This window comes from Sinohyriopsis cumingii, chromosome 3 (genome assembly GCF_028554795.1).
Source record: "Sinohyriopsis cumingii isolate HCF-2022 chromosome 3, ASM2855479v2, whole genome shotgun sequence".
NCBI classification, from domain to species: Eukaryota; Metazoa; Mollusca; class Bivalvia; order Unionida; family Unionidae; genus Sinohyriopsis; species Sinohyriopsis cumingii.
This window is the reverse complement of record NC_142963.1, coordinates 79817527-79840150: the sequence shown is the minus strand read 5'-3', so window position 1 is coordinate 79840150 and position 22624 is coordinate 79817527. Positions and strand designations below refer to the sequence as shown.

Here is a 22624-nt window from a genome sequence, read left to right as displayed (position 1 = left end):
AGTTTTATGTAACAGTAGCTTGAACTGTCTCGCACAACGTCTAAAATATTTTAAATGCTGAACCTATCTGATTGGGCTTTATATAGTACACTGCTTACGTCAGCTTCAGCAGCCGCCTGGCATTAGTATAATAGGCCTACACATGTATAGTACACTGCTGACGTCAACTTACTTCAGCAGCCGCATGGCATTAGTATTGCATTGCATCAGAAAATGATGCAATCAACTGTGGATGATGTGAGCATGATGGTATTATGCAATGTTACATCATTATTCCGGATGTTGCTGCAGTCCTACTGGAGAAATTTACACAGTGAAACATAGAAAATGAGGTATATGAATATCTTCAAAACGAGAGCCAATACAAATTTTTCACGGTTATATTCGTGTTCGGCACACCAAAATACTACAGATTAGGGCCTTTTCAAGTCAGTAATGATTTCACTGTTGACCAGTGTAATCCTTAAGGATGTTCCATGTCTATCAGACTTGTGTACAAAGTCTGATAATAACCTAATTAATCCACACTGACTTTCGATCTTGTTGATTTCTATTTGTTTGTATAGTTTGATATGATTCATAAAATAAACTGCAAAACTTTATATGATTTATCCATGTAAATAGCAATTAAGGCCAAATGCAAATAGAAATTTGACCACAACAAGAAATTATAATGTACTGGAATGATCTAAATATAACTCTGACTCATCAGTTCAAGAGATCTTGACTTTAATTTTCTTTAGCCTTCAATCCATAAATATGTTGCAAGATTACCAGCAAATATATTGTAAAGTTTGTTCAGGATTTACAAGTGAAATGAATCTGTGCCAGGTGTAAAAACAAATTAGCAAAAACTATATGCTAACTGAGCAGACAGATGCACTGCTGTTAAAACAAACACTATAAGCCAAACCTCATCTTTTGCCAAAATAATCGAAGAGGATGCAAAAAGAGAAATTGTCCTCACCAAAATACTCTTAGATGCAGACCACCCATTAGTGTCCCCCCCCCACCCAACACTCAATATCAGATAATCATCAGATCGATCCCTGGGTGACTGTCATATAAAGTTTTGACACTTCTACCCATTAAAGAACGTATCATAAGATATGGTATATAACAACATTATATAATAATTGGAATGCCTAAGAAGTGGGAAAGAACCTGTATGAAGACCTACCTTAACAACCAATGTATAGCTGTCAACTTTTTCTCTGTCAAATATCTCATTGGTATACAAGTTTCCACTATTTTTATCAATCCTGAAAAAGCTTGATCCTGCAAGTGTAGAAATAGCCATACAAAATCTATAATTCACTTGCTATTATTAATATACTTCTAATATTGGATTGATCATACTGTAATAAATTTCCTTCCAAAAACCTGCTGTTAAATGAATTATTACATTATAAAACTACATAGTTATTGAAAACTCAATATGTCAGTATGAACTGAAATACAATTCTCCTTCTTTACGATGTTCATAGATAAGAACAATAAATATAACCATTGCTGTAAGTGAGGGAACCTTATCCTGAGGGATGTTCATTTACGATTAATCATAATAGTGCAGTAAAACACAATAATGAATATAGTTTCCTGTAAAAGATTATGATATTTTCCTCAATCAGTCAATCAATCAATTATTCATTGATAGATACAACAAAAGAACAAATGAAAATGCCTGCAGAACACAAACACTAAGCACTTGTAAGGAATGGAGATTCACATAGCAGTTCAGAAAAGTACAAATTTGATCTTCATTTTCTGCTATAATATTACAATTCTTTGCATTAATAAAAATTTATTTGCACAGCAAACTATTTACCTTGTTCAGATAAGAGATTTTTCCAGCCTACACTAAGCTGGGCAATTTAAACTTGATGAAAAGTTCAACAATAACATTTAGAAAATGATTGCAAAAGAAATCAATTACAAGTTTTAAAATATAATTTAAATATCATAAATCTATGATTGTGAAAGCTAAAAATAACACTGAGTTTAGGTATTGTTGATGAATTCCTATTTACCATTTACAGATTCAAGTTGATATTGAATTGTTGCATTAACACCCCTGTCTTCATCATCTGCATGCACTTTACCGATATACGTGTTTTTTGGTTCCTGAAGAAGGAAAGCAAAATGCATATATTTTAGTCTAATATGAATGTGTGGGATAGAAACAAAGAATACTCTTTATTTTCACATTCATCATAATAAGTCGTCACTTGTAAATTCATGTCATATTCTTCCATCAAAAATCATAATCAAACATTTATGTGTATGCAAACACCTTTTTTTGCTAGCTAAAATAACTGAGTATTTTCTTTAAAAAAATATAATACTTTCAAGCTGCACTGCATTATTATAGTTCCAACTAAATTATGAACAACTAGATGAAGGTAAGGCATTATGGTACACAGATGATTACCTGAGTTGTAAGGTCTGTTTCCATGTTCTGAGTAACTGTGAAATGTTTTGAACTTTACCACTTTTAGTTACATTTTTAAAACTAAACAAATTAAATCAGTTGTTATAGAGTCATCTTATTAATTCTTTTACAAATTTGTAATTAATTTAGGTATACTTATCAGTTAGAATTAATTACAATGTATACTTTTTGCATCATTTATTTGATTTAGTTATGTGTCACAAATCCATGGTGTAATGACCAAAAATGGGTACATAGATCTCATGAGAAACTTACCCCCTCATTCACAGCCATGTAATAAATTTCACTGTCAAAAGCTGGAGGTTTATTGTCAACATCCATCACATTTATTGTGAGATTAAGGGTTACATTGTCAAAGTCTCCATCCTAGGAATAAACAAATGAGAATGTTTCTTTTGTTATCAGTTTACTCCTCCCTGACTGCCGATATGATAGTAACACTAAAATCATGTGAAAGTAAAAGACAACAATAAACATTGTGAAGTTTACTTGAGCGGAATTACAAGTACAAAACACGCATTTTATAATTGTAAAATTTTCATTTTATAAACTATTTCTTTGTTATTAGCAATTTCATATGCATATAACATAACTGATTGCCTGCACTGAAGTAACAGGTTATAACAGATTTAGTCTTTTGTCAGCAAATGTGTTCATGAATAGATGTTTTGGCAAAGGCCAGCACTACAGTCCCATACTTGTGATAATGCAGTTTTAATTTAGGGTGACAGTCATTCACATCTTGTCCTTGTGCTGTTAAATCTACTTAGTGACATTTTTGTGGGTTGTTTTTATTTAAATGTAAACAGTTTAACAACATCTTAATTCCAGTAATAGCAACATAGAAATATACTGGTAAGTTGGCTCTGGTCATTAAAAATTTGGAGAAAACTGAATTTTTAATAAAGGAACAATAAAAGAATATGTGCATCTTTCTATCTTTCTTTCCATCTCAAGATATATATATATATATATATATATATATATATATATATATATATATATATATATATATATATATATATATATATATATATATATATATATATATATATATATATATAGAGAGAGAGAGAGAGAGAGAGAGAGAGAGAGAGAGAGAGAGAGAGAGAGCATAGGTATGACACTTATTGAGTTAATCCAGGTTTTATGGATATAATATGCATATATGTGGGTTATAAACTATAGGAATTTCAAAAAGTTCAAATCACAGCTGCTTGGATCATTCTTTGAGTGCAAAGAACTAAGCACACCTCCCTCTTGCTCTGTAATCTTAACTGGCTCCAGTCCTATATACCTACCTATCTGACTTCACCCATGTGTAGATCCCATCTAGAAACTTATGCTCTTTTCTTACACTCACTGTTCCCACTGTGAAAATGAAGTCATATGGACAACAATCTTTTGCTTACCAGGGCCCAGCTACATTAAATGAATTGCCTATTCATCTTAGACACAAGAACACTGTGATTTCATTCAAGAGTGCTCTTACAACCCACATATTTCAACTACAAGAAAAGACTGGAGGACTTAATAATGTTTACTACATTAATTATTGTCAGCATGTTTATGTTTTGTAATTTCATAGTGTTAGTTTTTGTAATCTTCTTGTATATGTATATGTTTTTATATGTTATCTAGTATTGTACAAGCATATAGGGCTTCTAAAGATTAGGTGCTGTACTAAGTCATTATTATTATTATTATAAGGTATGATACAGGGTTCTGTAACAGAGAGAAGAAAAATGTTAGATTATTAGTGTAGTGTTGTCAGTATTTCAGTCATGTACTAAGTTCACTATGATATTTATCTTGTGTATGTACTGTGCTCCTTGGCACTTTTCATGAACTTCAGTATTATAATAATTATTATTTCTTTTTCAGCATTCCACTACAACATTCTTGCATCACATTTCTTGTATTATCTTCTACACATGTATCAGGATATCATTTTTGAGTATATATTTTACTAACTGTTGTATGAAGACCTTGCTTTTCAGAAAATGCGCTTACCATTGTTTGTTTTTAGCATGAAATTATGTCTAAGTTAAGTCAAATAAATTTAGTTTTCTATACAGATACCTTGAATTTGCCTTAAAAATTTTTTGGATAGACTTTTGCTATTCTGACCCTAACACAAAATAGACATATAGATTACACATTTATTATTTACTCTTTTGTCATTCAATAATGCAGATGATTCAGGTCTTTCCCCTGGCTCTTATGTTACATCTAGTTTTGTTTTAATATGTTGTTTCTTCCTCTGAAAGGGAGCTTGATTGATGCCAATCAGCATTCAGTGGAAAGAATCTGAGTATTATCCTCTTTCAAGAGGTTATGTCAACTCATCACTTCTCCTCTTTGTTGGTGTATTGATCATCATAATGAATTTATCATCATCATCAGCAGCAGCAGCAGCAGCGTCAACAAAAAATGTGTCAAAATCATTATGGTTATGAATTTTATGCATACAACCACCACCATCAGTAGATGATTCATTCCTTGAGTGAGATGGAATTCACATTTTCTAGACAATACTTACAATACTTATGAGTAATAATGTCTGCTAGTGTATATTCTAGTGTAAGGAAAGTTAGTTTTATTTCTTAAGCACTGAAAAGCAAGAATTTTAATTAAATAACTCCATTTTAAAACAATCTTATTATACTAATGATAATAATAATAATAATAATAATAATAATAATAATAAAAACATTATTAAGGTAACTCAGTTAGTTATAGAACTAATCTATCCTGAGGCCTTCTATCTGTTATGTACAATATATATAGTATATACAACATGATGTGAAGAGACCCTCTTGACACTAAATGATTAAGTAATTTTAAAATTCAAAGTATCAAGCTTGGAACACATGCACAGGAATCAGTGAAAACATAAACATATATAAAACATAAAATATAATCCTGCATTGAAAAATTCAGATATGAAAATGATGCAAAATTACAGAAAAGCAGTCGGTAAATTTTGTACTAGAACTGTTCAATTTTCTAAAGATTTCATCCATTTAAGATATCGACACTGTAAATAATTTTAAAAGTAGTTTTAACATGATTATGTATTATTTGCAGAAAAATAGCTATTGATCTCATCATGCTTACTCAAGTTCACCTATAGCATAACAAAACTGTATATTGATACCATCATAATAATAAGCTGCATTAGAAATCAGAATATTTTCTTTTCTAAAAATGAGGCATGTAATAGCTCTTATGTCACTTTTTGTCCAATTTTTTATCTCCACAACATAACAACATACATTGAAAGTTTATATGTGATCTGATAAATAGGCATTGGCAGATATGTTAACTTCAAAAGACTATTTCTACCTAAAATAAAAATACTTTTTCAAAATTCCAGCAGTATTTGTACGATTTATTCTTACCTCTATCTGCAGTTCCAAAGTATACTTTTTAATAGCATCGTAGTCTAATTTGCTGTTGAGTTTTAAAGTAAACACGTTATTGTTTATGTTTATTTCAAACAAACCATCATCTGGGGACTGAAAAGTAGAATAAAGACCAGAATAAACATTGACATATACAAGTAGACAAATATTCAGGTCAATAGCTACCAAATATATTCCATATAAGAAACAAATAAAAGTAAACAAAAGTCCTTGTAGATATTAACAATGTTTGTTTCTTCACTTCTTTGATTCCTTTAAACTGAGAATTGAAATATCTGAGATATTTTGAAGAACAAAAATGCACCAAATGATATCCATCATTATTTCTCTGTGTTGACATGGTCAATGCTTAAATCCAGTGCATAACTTTCTAACGTCACGAGTTTACAAGTTGAACCTGAGGTCATAGATCTCACCAGCTCAATGAACACAATGCTGAGTAAAACTCATTTCCTTTTTGCTCAATCATTCATTTCACAAGCCATTAGAGAGTAAAAGTCTAAGTCATGATCTTTGACCTTGAACTCAAGGTCACATCATTATGATAATCAAAGTCATCAGAAACATGGCTGAGATACATTTACCACTAAGGGTGGTGGTCATAATCTTAATGCATTTGTTTAATTTCTTCTTTAATCATGCATCCTAAGGTAATGGAAAATCAAACCCAGTAAAGGTATTGTCAAGATATACAAGCAAACCAAGTTTTTATCAAATTTTATTCCTACTTTAAAGTTACAGTGTTCAAAAACATTTATAGTAAAGCTGTCATGATAATCTTAGACCTTGAACCAATCCAAGGTCACATAATGCTGGTTATCACAATTTTCTGAAATGTGATTCAGCAGTACCCATACAGGAAGATCAGTTTAGAGCTATGTGTATTTACAGCTACAACATTTTATGTGTGTGTGTGTGTTCATGCATCCAAAGTTTACTGCCCTTTAACTCTGTCTAAACATAATTTTGTTCAGCCACTGATAGTTTAGTTTTTTTATGACAACTATTGCCAATTTCTCCAAAACATCCCTTCTTAATTGAAGGTAAATTTGTATTGTTGCTGATCAGGTGATAATTTTACATATCGAGACAAAGTTTCTAGTTTTCTGTCCATAAAACATGCCAAATACCTATGTCATGTTAAATAAATTAATACGGAGTCCTTTTCTATTGAATATTACTTGTTATAAGATGGTGTATGAAAACATAATCATAACAAAAGAGAATGAGGTGCAGTTTTACCAGCTTAAATACCATATGCTTTTTTATGTTCATAGCTTGTTTCTAATCAGTGGATGTTGTCATGGAAATCAAGCTTTATTAAAAAAATATAGTAAACACTATCTTGAGAGGCCACTGCTATGTGAAACAACCTGTCTTTCAAGACCAGATTCTCAATGTAATTTATTTATTGACAATATAGTGTTTTGACCTGTGATGAGAGACCATGACTTTTGGTGGAATGGTCTTTCAAGACCGTTACTATTGTAAAACCAAGCATAAGGTTTATTAAAAAAAATATAGTAAACACTGTCTTGGGAGACCACTGCTATGAGAAACAACCTGTCTTTTGAGACCAGATTCTCAATATAATTTATTTATTGACAATACAGTGTTTTGACTTGTGATGAGAGACCATGACTTTTGGTGGAATGGTCTTTCAAGGCCGTTACTATTGTAGAACCAAGCATAAAATAATTTTTCAGTTCATTCTAGTGTTCACATATTCTGAATTTTGTATTTAATTACATTTATGAAAATTATACACTTTCATTTATCAGACTAAAACAAGTCTCTATACTAAAACCAAAGTAAGAAATATATGAGTGTCACAGAAAGTAATTGAACCAGATATGTAATTTACTAAGTTGGTTTCATAGTAATAGAGTCTAAAATGTTAATACAGTTAATAATATCATGCAGTTTGTCATGCAGTTAACACAATACTGTACTCAAGTTCACTAAATGTATGCTTGACTAGTAAGTAAGTCTTCATTTGTTAGATGTTAGATGTATTACTAGTTCAATTGTATATATTCTAGTGGATATTACTACTACTTGATGTAGGTGATATTCAATTACCCCTTAGTATCTAATGCAACCATGCTATTGAAAACATTTTATCCTTTCTCTTGGTATGTGATATAGCAAATACTTGTGTTTTCTTCCATTAATCAACGCTGTATCAAATTGACAGGAATAGTTTTCTCTTCATAGTTCAGGATCTTGATAAATGACCTAGCTTCAGTATAAAATGTACAGTGACTGTCTAGTGAGATAGAAAGACAAACAACAAATGACGCCACATTCAAGAAGATTTTTTACTTCCAGAAGTCATGAAACATCACAGAATGAAAATTTAATCCCCCTCTTTTTGCCATTACAATATGCAGCCAATATTTATAAGAGAAGCTGATACCTTTGCTTTTATTCACAGTGTGATTTAAGTTTTTATATTATATAACCCATTAAACAATATTACAGAATCCTCCCATCTTCATACGCCACATTACAATAATACTGCATTCATTCTCTGCATTCTATATCTTTTCAGAATGATGCCACCTGCAGTAGGATCTAAAGAGGTAAAATAGGCAGGTGGACAGTATGAGCAGAAGACAGATTTCCTTCCAATACATGTCTCCTGGCCACAAATCATCTCTTAATGTGGAGATATTTAGGTCCATTACAAGAAATGTCACAGAAAACATCAAAACCATTTGCATGACAAATTAGTCAGCATTCTAGCAACCCTAAAACAAATTTATAACACAACTACCAACCAGTCATTGCCTGCTACAGCTTCAACATCACACTCTAGCCTGATGGCTGCTGACATGGCAGTAGAGTTGATGACATCTGCTTTGATGGGGGATATGATAACAGATCATGTTACCCCGTGCACTTTTCTACATATTTCAAGTCAGTCAGCATGCCGATGCCATACCCAATCTAAATTTGTCAGTGCATCCACACTTGTAAAGGCTGATATTCCCACAAATGTGAAACAGCATATTTTGAAAGGGTAATACATTGATTTCTCCCTGCTCCTTCCAAATAGTAAAGAGGAAGCAATTAAAATGAAACTCGAGGTTAACTATATTTCTCCTGAAATTAGATTATTACCTAATCAGAAACAATCACTGCTTTCCCAAAATCTGTGACTTTTGCCTGTGACATTTGAGCTAATACACATCTGCTTGCAGAAACCAAATATCACACCTTTAATGTTCAGTAAATAATTCACAATCCATTCAACACAATTTAAATCAGTCTCCTAGCATTTCATGCATTTCTGTGTAGAGGGGTAGCAATATGCATTGACAGCCAGCTTGAAAGAACCTAAATTTACTTAAGATCCCTAAGATTCTGATTGGTGATATTTGTTTGGAAATAAAGTTTAGGCACAAGATATACAGAACCTGAATGCCCTGTCAAGATGAAACCATGCTCGACTCGACTTCATACGGATGTACTTAAGCTAGGGTTCCTTTGGGACATTCTATCATATTCTTCAGGTACTACACCATCCCAACAGGAATTTGTGAGTTTTCAGGGGACCAATTCATAATTTGTTTTTGTTCATAATTCCGTTATTTGTAATGCAAAATAGATAAAAACAAAAATTTCTTTACTCTAAAATATACAAAAGTTGAATTTCATTCCATGTTTTACTTTCCTATTTGTCAATATGCATTCCTGCACAATATCTTAACATTTCCTTCTCCAATTCTTTGCTTTCATGCATCTCCCATTCATATTGTGTATGTTTCACTGTCAATTTCTAAAATTTAATGATTTGTTGTGCGTTTATTTTTTTTAATTTTTATGCCCAAACATGTCATTACAATGTATTCATGTATGTTTGTTCATTTAAACTAACAATAGTGTTTATCTCTACCAAATGGGTAATTTCAGTTGCTTAATAGTAATTTATTCATCTCTTCCTTTTTAGCCAGTATTTCTTTATTTACCTATTATTTTTCTTGCATTCTTTTTTATGGTCATTGGTTGTTTTCATACTGGATGTCAAAGTTTGTCTGAACTACAAATTGTAACAATATTAACTGTGTAAAGTCTGTTATTTATCTAATTTTATATTCATACAGAAATTTTACTATTATACCAGTAACTTCTCAAAATGTGCCTTTTGTATAACTATTTACTTGTCTTTAGTGTCAATGTATTTGTTTACTGAAAGTCACTAAATGACCTTGGAATATGTTATTATTACAACCTTAATTTTTTATTGCTTTCCAGTCAATTATTCTTCTTGCAAGCATGAGCATGTTGCCTTGTTAGCATTTAAGTCCCTCTACCCCCACCATGCTATTTCATTCTTTAATTGAATTATCTGTATTCTGGATCCTTAATTGTCCTTCCTGTTATACAAATGCATGTACCCATAAATTGTGAATTGTGTATTTAACTACTATTAGCAAAAATGATTGATTCTTATGTTGCAGACTAAAACAAGAGACTATTTAAAAAAAAGAAAGACAATTAAAACAAGAGTGAGTTCCCTAAAAACCCCAACTGATGAATGAGTTCCAAATACTATAATCATGTTAAATTATTTAAAGGTGAATTAAGCATAATTTGTAAGAATTTATTCAAACTATGCAGGTATTGGGTGTGGTTACGCAGAAATGATGATATGCCAAATTGTTATTTGACCATTTACATAAGTTGACATTAAATATCAACATGAGATCTTTCTGAGAACTTTGTGTTAATGATCATGAAAAAATTTGTTGCACTGGCACTTTTCTGTTAGCTTACAAAGAAGATAGTAATTGCCCCAAAAACATGCAAAAAATATTACTTGTATAATCGAATGGCAAGATTACGTTTTTGTGTTTACCTCCAGTTTTAAAACACTTTTGCCTTACAGACATGAATGTGTATGTTGTTGGTTTTGACTTCTAACATATTTATAGGTTTTATCATGCCAAAGAAATGTGAGCTAAATGCCATACCCAACGATTCACCAAAGTTTGTACCAAACCAGCAATTCTAGGATAATGACACCCTGAAATATGAGTAAGAATGCCTTCCTTAAACTATATGTGTATACAGCTTAAGTAATTTGCCCCTTTTAAACCTGATGTAAGTCACTGTGACCAAAATTTTACATTCCAGTGACAACTGGATGTTGTTGCATTTCCTGAACATTGTTGTTGATACAGTCATAGAAACTTTACAGCATATTGTGTGTCCTGTTCAGCATTACACCACGCAATGTTAATGTTTTTTTTCCAGTGGCAACTTTAACATTTTGCAATTTGGTTCATTTCTCAGATATCTGCCTATACAGTTTGCATTTATTGTATTTTTCAGACATTGCTGCCTGCACAGTCATGAAACATCATGGTGGCATGTATTCTGATCATTACTACCCTACCAGCTTAATTGTGGTCACCGTGAGCTAAACTTAACACCCAATGTAATGTTATTCTTGTCTTTAACCCCATCTCACAAACTCTGTTTCCTACACAGTTATTGAAATTAATGTAGAAATGCATTCCAGGGATAAGAATCCTCTCAAATCTAATTTAGGCTGTTATGACCTACATTTTACACCCAAGTGGCAGCATTAAGGACCAGTTCATGACAGTTATAAATAAAATATTGAATCATTCACATTTTTGTAGGATGCTCTTGTCCAGCACCCACCCCATATCATACAATGTGAAACAATGAATAAATGATTACAATATCTACCTGTGAGAAAGCTTGCTGGTAGCTTCTCTTGGGCCGGTGGTTCTTTCCGGGGTTTCCCCGGGTTCTTCCTCCACCATTAATACTGGCCACCATGTATAGCCTATCTTGTGCTGAAAAATTGTGTTAAGCCCTATAACAACAACAACAACAACATCTACCTCCATATCACTGTGTAATATAGATTACATAGTCATCAAACTTGATGTAGTTAGAGCAACAAATATTATGCTGTGGGAGAGGTATTTATATTATCTTGACCACTATTTCTTTTATCCATACACTTAAGTGCAGATACATCTTGTCTAAAAATAGACATCTACGTGCAATTTTTTCCTTATGATTTCACTTAAACTGAGCCATTAAAATATGATTATGACCAAAATAGTGTAAAAGATCTGAAAACCTGGTACAACTGACACAAGAAGTGGTTTAAATTGCACATACCTTTATCAAGACTTGTCTTGTTGAGGTATCAAATTTATCATCATCACATACTTTAAAGTCCCATATACTTCCACCTTTAGGTAGTGTCTGAAGTTAAAAAAAGAATGACGAAACAGCAAAAATACAGCAATAAATGTGAAGAGCTCAAACTAAATAAATGAGAAAAAGAAGATCATCTTAATGAAACTGATTGTAGATACAAAGATCTCAACCAAAAATAATGATTTTTCTCCTATCTCCTCCCCACCATGGGATTAGGGAGATGAAGGGGTGGGAAACATGTGAGAAATCATAGAGCTACACTGCAGTTTTGTGATTGTCTAATGACAGTTACTCAACAAAAACAAACATCCTACATTTTCTAATTATTTTTGTTACCGGATTTAAAATAAGAATAAATAATACCTCATTTACTGGAATACTCTTTGAAGATGAAATCTTTGTGTTGTCCATATTGCAAAACCATGGCAGGAATTCATTTTTAGGTTCAATCTCGATAGCAAATAAAGTAGACTGAAAGTTGAAATTGAAAGAAAACTGAACACAAATTAGCATACAACTATGGACACCTATAACAAAGGCATATATATATATATATATATATATATATATATATATATATATATATATATATATATATATATATATATATATATATATATATATATATATATATATATATATATATATATATATATATATATATAGTTTTGTGACTTTGTATTATCTGTTGGCTTTTCTTAAAGGTCATTTGTTATGCATATTTGTGATTTGTAATTAACCTTAGTCCAAAATCAAGTTCATAGTGTACCTGACCAGTGACAATATAATACACAGCTAAAATTCTCTCTATGAATGTGGACTAAATATTCATATCATTATTAATGTAAATCATGTTTATCTTAATATGAGTCTAGGACATTGGGATTCCCCCATGAAAAACCTGGTCAACCTAATGTTTTACTGTTTTTATATTATAATTTTATTGCAGATTTTATCTTGTTGACAACATAAAATTTTCTTGGCATGAACACTTGACCATCATCCTGGTTCTACTATTGTGTCTTAGTTTTTTATGTCAATATGTTTACTGGAGAAATTACTCATTCTTGCCTTAACACCTTGAAGTTTTACTGGTGTGCTGAGATTTTCATTTTGGTGGAATTATTTATTCAAATTATTATTCACTGAAAATATAAAGTGCTCATCAACAATATTCTTGGATGGAAACATTAATTTGGAATTACAGTGAATTCAGACAAGAATATTTTTAGAATATATTATTGTGAGACATCAAAAAACTGTTAGTACATCATCATATTTCAGGTCATTAACACATTACCACATTCAAGACTATAGGCTAATCAACATATTCAATAATGGAACCTGTTTGGAATACCATTTGATTTCATTTGGAACTTCATACATTTGGACTTGTGATAAAACATTTAGGACAATATGGGATTTATTTCATAATACTGCATGATCTTTATAAATTTTCACTTTGTATTCTAGGGAAATAAATTATTTGTTGAATTTTAAAAAAAAAAAAACTTATTGGTTTTCATTCCACTGTATAAGCTGGAACAAAGATGGTGTAAATAACTACAAATGCATCTCTACCCTTCCTTGCCTTTCCAAGTTACTAGAAAAACATGTACGTTTTTTTTCTCAGCTATTTTAGCACTTCTCATCCATTCTTGACTTTTGACAGACTCACTTGTGTGAAACTGCACTTATATTTATTATTGATAAATTGCTGATTTTTGTAAAGATTTTGATATTGTAGAAAATAAAATTTTGCTTCAGAACGGAAAATTTATAAATGCAATGAAAACTACCTAAACTGTACAAAAATATCTTTAAATGGTCAATGTTCTGAAAGTAAAACTATTAAGTGTGGAGTACCACAGGGCTCTATCCTTGGACCTCTGCTATTCACTCTATTTATCAATGATTTAAGATTGGAAATTCAATTTCTTGTGCTGACCTCTGTGCAGAGGATACTACACAATCTGAGTCAGGTAAAACCAAAACTGTACTCGAAAATAATTTACAAGATGCTTGTAGCTTACTTAAAGTATTATGCAAGGAAAATAGTATGATCAAAAATACAGAAAAAACTACTAGTTGCAAACAAAACAAAAATTTGCAAGGCTAGATAGTGACAAACTGTAAGTAATATTTGACAGTGTGAACCTTAATATGGCCTCTCATGATATAATTCTTGGCGAATTTGCAGATAACAATCTCACTTGTTCTATTCACATTAAACATGTTTCAAAAAAGGTTAATTCTTATATTCGGCTACTGATGAAAATCAAAACATTAATTCGATTTTAGTATAAGTCATCTTTTTATAAAAAAATTGGTTCTCCATTTCTGGTTAATGTAATTTGGAGTAATACCTTTAATTCATCCATAATAAAACGTTTAATTCTCCAAAAGAGGGCATGCCATTTAATGCTAGATTAATGTATAGGCAATTTCCAGGAAGCATGAATAATATACAAATTTTAACAATACGTGAAAGAATATTTGTTAGAAAGGTCACATTTGTGCATACTGTGTCCACGAAAGCCATTCTTGTCTAACTAAACAATATCTTTCACCAAAGTGATGCTGATGGTACTGCAAATTTAAGGTCGTTCTGAAATAAACGTTACAGTATACAGTATTAAGGCCAAAGAAGGAATCGTTAAAAAAAGTTTTCAATATACTGGTCCACTGGTATGAAATAACATTCCCAGTGAGATAAGGCAGGCTATTAGCATTTCTTCTTTTCATAATTGATGTCTCAAATGGATGAAATCTTAAGACAGTTAAACAGTTCTAGTAATATAAATACCTTCTGCTTTTCTGTAATTCTGCATTATTTTCACAGTTGAATTTTTCAGTACAATATATTTTATATTTTCTATATGTTTATGTGTTCTCATATGCCTGTGCATATGTTCCAGGCTTGAAACTTTGATTTTTAGAATCGCTTAACTCTTTAATGTCAATCCAAATTTATTGCATTGTGTTGTATTTACTGTCTATAGTGTACATAACAGCTAGAAGTCCTAAAGGTAGATTAGTTCTATAACTAACTGAGTTACATTCTCTAAATTGTCTTTATTATTCCTATTATTGTTATCATTGTTAATCTGTTATTGTTAATATCATTTAAAATCTTGACCATATTTTGAGATAATAGATCACTGCAATTTTGGATAAAAGATAGACCTTCTTCTTTGTTCCATATGTATTTATTTATTTCCTTACCCCCAGAAATACTTATAGAATTTTGCTCTACTTTACCCATGGAGACAAGTGAACATACAATGGGCATGTGTAATGATTCCAATCTATCATCAAGGTCAAAGGATGGTATATTTTTTAAAACACATACGTCGGCTAGGATGTAATCTAATGTTGAGGCCGAGTTGCCATGGATACATCTAAATTTCCCTATCCCTTTATCTGATCCACATCTACCACTGGCGATTCTCAATCCAGTCATTTGGCATAATTGTAAAAGTTTTTCGCCGTAAAGAATTATCTCTGTTACGTCTTGATTAGCCCGATCATACGTTACTTCGGCTTCTATATAATTAAGGTCATGAAGTTGGTCAATAATACTATTATATTTGATAACATCTGGCTCCGTTCCGGTATAGGCATTAAAATGCAATTATTATTTTAAAGTAAGCATATTTCATTTTTAGGTGAGCTAATTCATTCGCTACCACTGTATATACATTTTCTTCTGAATGAATAGAGGAGTATTCAGGTGACATATTAACAAAACCAAAAATTAAGTTCCACTTCAGTATGTTAGCCTTAGACAAAATTACTAAACAACTAATATTTTTTGTGGAACTTTTTCCCTAGATATATTAAAATGCTTGAAGAGGGGTTCATGAACAAAAACCAAGACCCCCCTCCCAGTTTCTTTTAGCAGATTGTGATATAATTCTTACGCTATCAAAAGTTTTTGTAACCGTTAATATTAAACAGATCAGTAGTATCTGCCCATGTTTCAACAAAGAACTGTAGATCAAATTTTTCAACATAATTAATCAAATCTGACCTCTATTCTCTAGAAAGTTTCTCACTTAAACCAGATATATTCCATACCAAACAACCTAGCACAGAAGTAGAACCGTTCTCCTCATACACATTTTGCAGGCCTCGGCCTGAATCCTATATTTTGTTTACAAGAGCAGCATAATTTCTAACCTTCTCAAATACATGCGCGCAACTGTCTATTATTAGCTTGTCATATTTGTAGAAAGCTTTTTTGCCCTTGTTCAGTGGCTTTTTGCAATGTCCAGAAGATTGGCACGAGCTTTTCTCTTGTTGTTCAAGCAGTTTTATGTTCGCCTGCAATCGTATTTCCAATTCAAAAACTTTCCCCGTCAGGTTCCTAATAATCTTGCATAGGGCCATAATATGATTACTCAGCAATTCATTTTTGATTTTCTTCTTATCTAGAGAAGATTCAAAAGATAAAAATCATTCATTAAGTTTCCTTACTTCATTTCTTATCGAGCATTAAATTTCACAAGCTTGAATCAATCTTTTTCTGCAGACTCTATAAATGATATCATCATTCATAGCTTCCCTTTCTCTTTCCGTCATACTATTTGCTGAGGCCCGGGTGTTCTGCTGCGTCAGTACAAAAACACTAGCCCGAATTGGACTTGTCCGATTGGGTTCAGAGTAATCCATCCATGTAATGGGTTTTGCGAGTGTGCCACCTGTTCCTCGGTAAGATGATGTGTTCTGGTATTAATGAGAGGACTACTTGTCGTTTGTGGATGTGTTCTGCTTACTTCATTGGTTTTTGGGGTCTCCCACTAGATCCAGGAGCTGGATTAGTCTCCACTCCATGCACAAATAACAAGAAAAACAATACACATTTCACTGCCAGCGGTAAACCACTGATTTCCATTTTTGTGACCGATATAGATTTCAGAGATTTGTTTGGCTGGATGAAACATCCAATTCTATATCTCCACTGCTCCAAACCAATACCCAACTTAAAACTTAACAGATAGCGAAAAGTTTACTTCAAGCTACATGTAGAAGTAGTGAAAGGAGCCACCCTAGGGACAATGGGAATTAGCATTACAGACCCCCCCCCCCGGGCCACTCTGGGGACTATGTAAATTTAACATGGGGAAAATTGCTGGGCCACTCTAGGGACAAGGGGAATTAACATGGGGAATAGAGTTTGGGCTTGTCTAGGGACAAGGGGAATTGAACATGGGGAATAGAGTTTGGGCTTGTCTAGGGACAAGGGGAATTGAACATGGGAATAGAGTTTGGGCTTGTTTAGGGACAAGGGGAATTTAACATCAGAGAAAAAAAAACTACTTTAGGGACAAGGGGAATTTAACATGGGATTTTTTTATAAAAAAAACTGAAAAAAAAGGGTAGGCAATGGAAAGTAAATCTCTTTTCGAGACCTATGAGTGGCCCTGAAAAGGGCCTTTGGGTTTCTTCTGCTTCTAATTTCTTCTATTTCTCCACCAACTTCTTATTTTCTCTCCTACACTCTTTCTCTTCTTTTCTTTCTTTTGTTCCTTTTTTTCTCTTCTTTCTTCTTCTCCTCCTCTTCTTTCTTCCTCTTCTCATTCTCTTCTTCTTTTTCAATTTTTTCATTCCATTCTCTTATCCTTATCCTTTCCTCTTCATCCTCCTTCTCCTCCTTTATTTCTTTCATCACATCACTTATCATGTCCTTTACTTTTCGTAAGTTGTTAATCTCCATCTTCACTCGATGGGGACTATAAGAATAATGATCTTCGTTTAGTCTTACTAGCATTTGTTCCATCATGCCCAAATTGTCCAGGACGTCTTGCAATGTTTGCAATTTATCGAGGTGGTTTGAAGCCATCTTCTATGTAGAATGGTTTGAACGACGAATACTGTGGGTTCTTATACGAAAAGCGCGGACGTGATGGAAAACATCACCCTCAAACGAAATTGATCTTACCTAGATCAGGACCACTCAACGCGCGGACGTGAAGGAAAACATCCCCCTACTTTTCTCATTTCATATAATATACTATTCACATACGTGAACCAGCAATAAACTAACCCCAAGTCTACTATTCACACACGCAAAGCATTAAAATAAAACCCAAATCTACTATCCACACAAACATACGTGAGCGTTTACACACACACACACACACACACACACACACACACACACACACACACACGCACACACACACACACAAGAAAAAAGAGTCAGTGTTTATATTCACACTACTCTACATACACACATTGGCAAATCGATTGTTATATCTTTTCTAGAGATTGGGGTAGCCCTGAAAAGGGCTGTTTTTTTAACTCCAGATGCACCTATCTAATGCTGGCACCTTCCTGGTATGGCACCACACACACATCTTCGACTCCAGTCTCCTTGCCAATTCACCCTTGTTGCTGTAAGTGCATAGGCGGGTTGAGTGGATTCACTATTCCAATCTTCTGTCTCTGGAATAGTGAAGACTTCCCTTTCTCTTCTTCTTTTTCTTATTCTAGGATGAATTGGCATCCTTACCTCCTGTTGTAAATGTGGTGCAGCTACAGGTTGGGGAGATGTTCTTGCTTTAGGTGTCACCTTGCACACAGGGTTCATCATAGGGTGACACCTGATCTCTCTCTTTCTTTCCTCCTCTTCTTTTATTTTTCTCTCTTCCTCCTCCTGTTCTATCCTGGCTTCTTCAACAAGGGCCTCCGCAGCCAGCTCGTTCAGGAGGCATCTGGCATATTCCAGGTGCATCTGGAGTTCAAAAAGTTTTTCAAGTCTACTACTCATTTTTATTGTTGATCAATCAACAAGGGTAGCTAGACTGTCCAGCGAGTTTCAATTTATAGTGAAAGCGCGTACGTGAAAGGAAAACATCCCCCTAAAAACATAAAATTGATCTTACCTAGATCATAACCAAACAACGCGCGGACCTAAAAGAAACACTCACTCACTTTTTTATACGACCCATTCCTATTCTAAAAAAATTTTTCATTAATCACTTCAATATACTATTCACATACGCAAAGCAATCAAACCACCAAATCTACTCTCCCCACACCTCAAACACCAAAAAAACCCATGATCTTAATCTACTATCCACACCAACGTACGTGAGCACTTACAAACACATACACTCACACTATAAAAAAGAGTTAGTGTTTATATTCACACTATTCTACGTACACACATTGGCAAATCGATTGTTATTTCTTTTCTAGAGTATTGGGTAGCCCTGAAAAGGGCTGTTTTTATGTTTGCTATGGCAATCTTTTAGTTTCTAAGAATGCGACGTCCTTTGAGGATAGACTTTCTGACGATAGGTCTGCTTCTTCGGAAAGAGAAGAAGAACTCTTTGGTGTCGATACGACAATCGACAAAGCCTCTGTCAGGTTCAGGTTCCTGCTGCTGCTGCTGTTCTTGTTGCTGTTGCTGCTGTCTCTGAAGTCTGTACTTCTCTGTCCATTCTTCTTTCTCCCTGTTCACTTCTTCTCTGAAAGGCTCTTCTATCAGGTCTTCAGTGACTTTTAACATTCTCACATTCTCTATCTCTTCTGGCTTCGGTATCAGACTGTGTCTGACCCTATGCAAATTCACGTAGGCTTCGTTTAGCTTAGCTAGTTTGGAGCACTACTTCGTAGGAGGATGAGTCGACAATGGATGGTTAGACTGGAAACTCCCCCCGGTTCTTAAAGTCAAAGCGCGGACGTGAAGGAAAACATCCCTCTACGGTTTTCGAGCCGCAACGTTCAATGAGTGTCATGAGAGAGATAGAGAGAAGTCAAAGAGCATGAATCAAACATTCTTATAGCCAAACAAACCACAAAGGCATTTTTTTTTCAAAACACATTTTTTTGTTCAAAAATCACTTAACACTAACCAACAACTCTAACATTTTTTAACAATAATCCAACCATATAACATCAAACATTTTTTTCAAATGACAAACATTTTTTTCAATTCACTCTCTACTTTAAACAGGGCTGACAACGTTGTGAATGAAATTGTGATTTCCACTGTTGGAAATCATTAGGCCATTGATGGACACTACGTTTCCTAGCTTGAGACAAAAGATAAGCATAATGGTCACAAAACCACCGATCTACTTTCACATCGTTTCTAGCAGAAGAACGAGGATCAAAATGAGTCACTAAATGTTCTAAGGAATAGCCCAGGCTGCGATGATGCAGAAAATACACACAGTACTGTCCACACACCAAGGAATCTGTGCCTTGTAATTTCACATTATTGAATCGGGTGGTCTGAGCATTTCTTCTCATAAAGTCAATGATATAGTCTTCCAAAGAAGGCAATCCGTACGAATCAAAATATTCCACACATCCTTCTTGAGGAAAGTAGACGGCTACCCAGTGGGTTCCTGGGAGATGACTGTCGTCCGTGTTGATGACATAAGCTTGATGGTCTTGAGGTTTGCGATGAGGGAGTTCATCTTTAGTACAGACGACAGGATTCCAAGAAGCCGTATACGAACTGTGGTTCAAAAGGTAATAAAGTTCCCAGGTATCCATGTTTTGCTTTTTTTTCTTCTTCACAGGTAATAATAAGTCATCAATTCGATCCTGACTTTTTGCTTGAAAATGTCTGACAAGTAACCGTTTCTTCGTTTCGTCTCCTCACTCTGATTCAGGAGAGCTTCGATACGATGGATCTCTTGAGTGGTTAATGGTGGACAAGAATGTTCACGCAAGTCTTTATACCACTGGTGCAACACGACTTCGTCTGAGATGAGACTCCAAGCTTCGTCCAGATACTCGTCCAATTTTTCTTCTTGACTCAACATCAGGCATTTATCGTGTTGAATTTGACTGGGATGATCGTTTTGACATCCATAGCACTCTTTCTTGATCAATTCCGTCATTTTTTCCACCAAGTGTTTGGCAAAACAGGAGACTAAATGGGCTTCTTGTTCTGGCCATCTTGACTTCATCATGATAACTTCTTCTTTTTCCACGGTCTCCTCACATTCCATCTCCAAAGTTTCTCCACGAGGTAAAGAGGGATAACAGTCTTCCATGGCTTCTAATAATCTAGAATGACTTCTCTCAAACTGTTGATTTCTATCGTATTATCGAATTCGGCATACAGGATGACGTTCACCGTTTCATCAGGGGTTCGTTTTTCAAACTGAATTTCCACACGAATCTGGCCGGATTTTATAGGGTGGAAATGTTCCTCGTCGCTGCCTTGGTCAGGAGTGAAATCAAAAGCCCACAAAGCATAGCCTCCTGCGTAATCCTCGTACGTAATACCGTGACTAGTGTTGGTTCCTAACTGACCAGTGGCTTCGTACAGGGACAAGTACGATCTCAAGTAATTCTTCTTGGTAAAGTTAGGTTCGAAAGGTCGGGTACACAAGGTCTTGCCATCGCGACTGACTTTGATCTTGGACACCTTGAAGTGTTGAAAGTAGAAAGGATTTTTAGCGATAGCTCCGTTGAAGGCTTCATTCTCGACCATACCAACGAGCAAACGTTTTGGTAGCTGACCTTGGAACAGATGATCTTGGATCATGGATTGCTGTCCCTTGGGGATGGTGAAGGTTTTCACTTCCACGCGTCGGATCGGATACTTGGCGGTCGTTCTGCTCAACGTCTGACTGATGTCGTTTCCCACTTTAGGTAACACTTCCACGCGTCTTACGTAGAGTCTGGCTTCTTCGATTTTGGTTTTGTACTCGTCACTATCAGCCATTACACGGAAAGCGGTACTGCTACGATTCAGTCTCAGGCGGACATCCACCCCGTTCAGCAAATACTTTTCTTGTAACCACATGTCCAAATGCAAACGATCCATCAGTTCTAAACTTGTGTTGGTTCCCATGATTCTCTTTCTTCGTTCTACAAATCCCTCATTGTGGTCTTTGGTTGTAGTAGTTTCGAATTCTTCAAACTGGCCTGCATCGTCAGCTTCCCATACCACACAGGCATCGAGATGAGTGTTCTTGGCGTCTATTCCGTACGTCAAGAGGTTTTCCAGGTACGCTCGATAAGGGTAAGTATCCATGCTGCTACTGACTAGTTTGTTATTCAAGTACAAGTCCACTCCACTGAACAAGGAATGCATGAAATTGTTGACGGGAGCTACTGCTTCATCGCCTATAGGACCTCCAGTCTTATCTCGAACTTTGACTTTCAGGTACAAGTAACTGCTATTCAGATCGATGTAATCTTCGGGCTGTCCTTTGATTTCAAACTCGATGGGAGCGGAATCTGTCAATGAGGAGACGGGATGAAATTCCACCCACTGGGATTCTTGCATGGTCATCATGGTGGGGGGCATGGCAAAGAGATCCAGTTCCGACTTGGAACAAGCGCAAGACTCTCGGTGCATCATTTTTTTTGTTGCTGTTTCTCAATAATCGAAAACGTCTAAGTCTCGAACGGTTCTTCTTTTCTTGGCCTTTCTAGCTTTAGACGTGTGAAGTCTGGTGAAAGGGTGTTTTCTTCGTCGTCTCTTTCTGCCTTGTCCTTGCTGTGGCGTCAGGGAAGTAGGAATGCCTGACTCGGTAGCGTGCAGGGCATTTATAGG

At 34.3% G+C, this 22624-nt stretch overlaps 1 protein-coding gene across 1 annotated transcript in view; it reads right to left on the bottom strand.

The window, feature by feature from the left end:
• Window positions 1–22624, bottom strand: part of LOC149803177 (fat-like cadherin-related tumor suppressor homolog) — an 80257-nt gene that overhangs the window by 14770 nt on the left and 42863 nt on the right. The window contains exons 5-10 of the mRNA XM_089952792.1: window positions 12454–12561; window positions 12049–12135; window positions 5857–5973; window positions 2708–2818; window positions 2031–2124; window positions 1181–1278 (exon numbers count right to left, since the gene is read on the bottom strand). Of these exons, the coding sequence (XP_089808918.1) occupies window positions 1181–1278; window positions 2031–2124; window positions 2708–2818; window positions 5857–5973; window positions 12049–12135; window positions 12454–12561 (615 nt within the window). The remainder of the gene's footprint in view (window positions 1–1180; window positions 1279–2030; window positions 2125–2707; window positions 2819–5856; window positions 5974–12048; window positions 12136–12453; window positions 12562–22624) is intronic.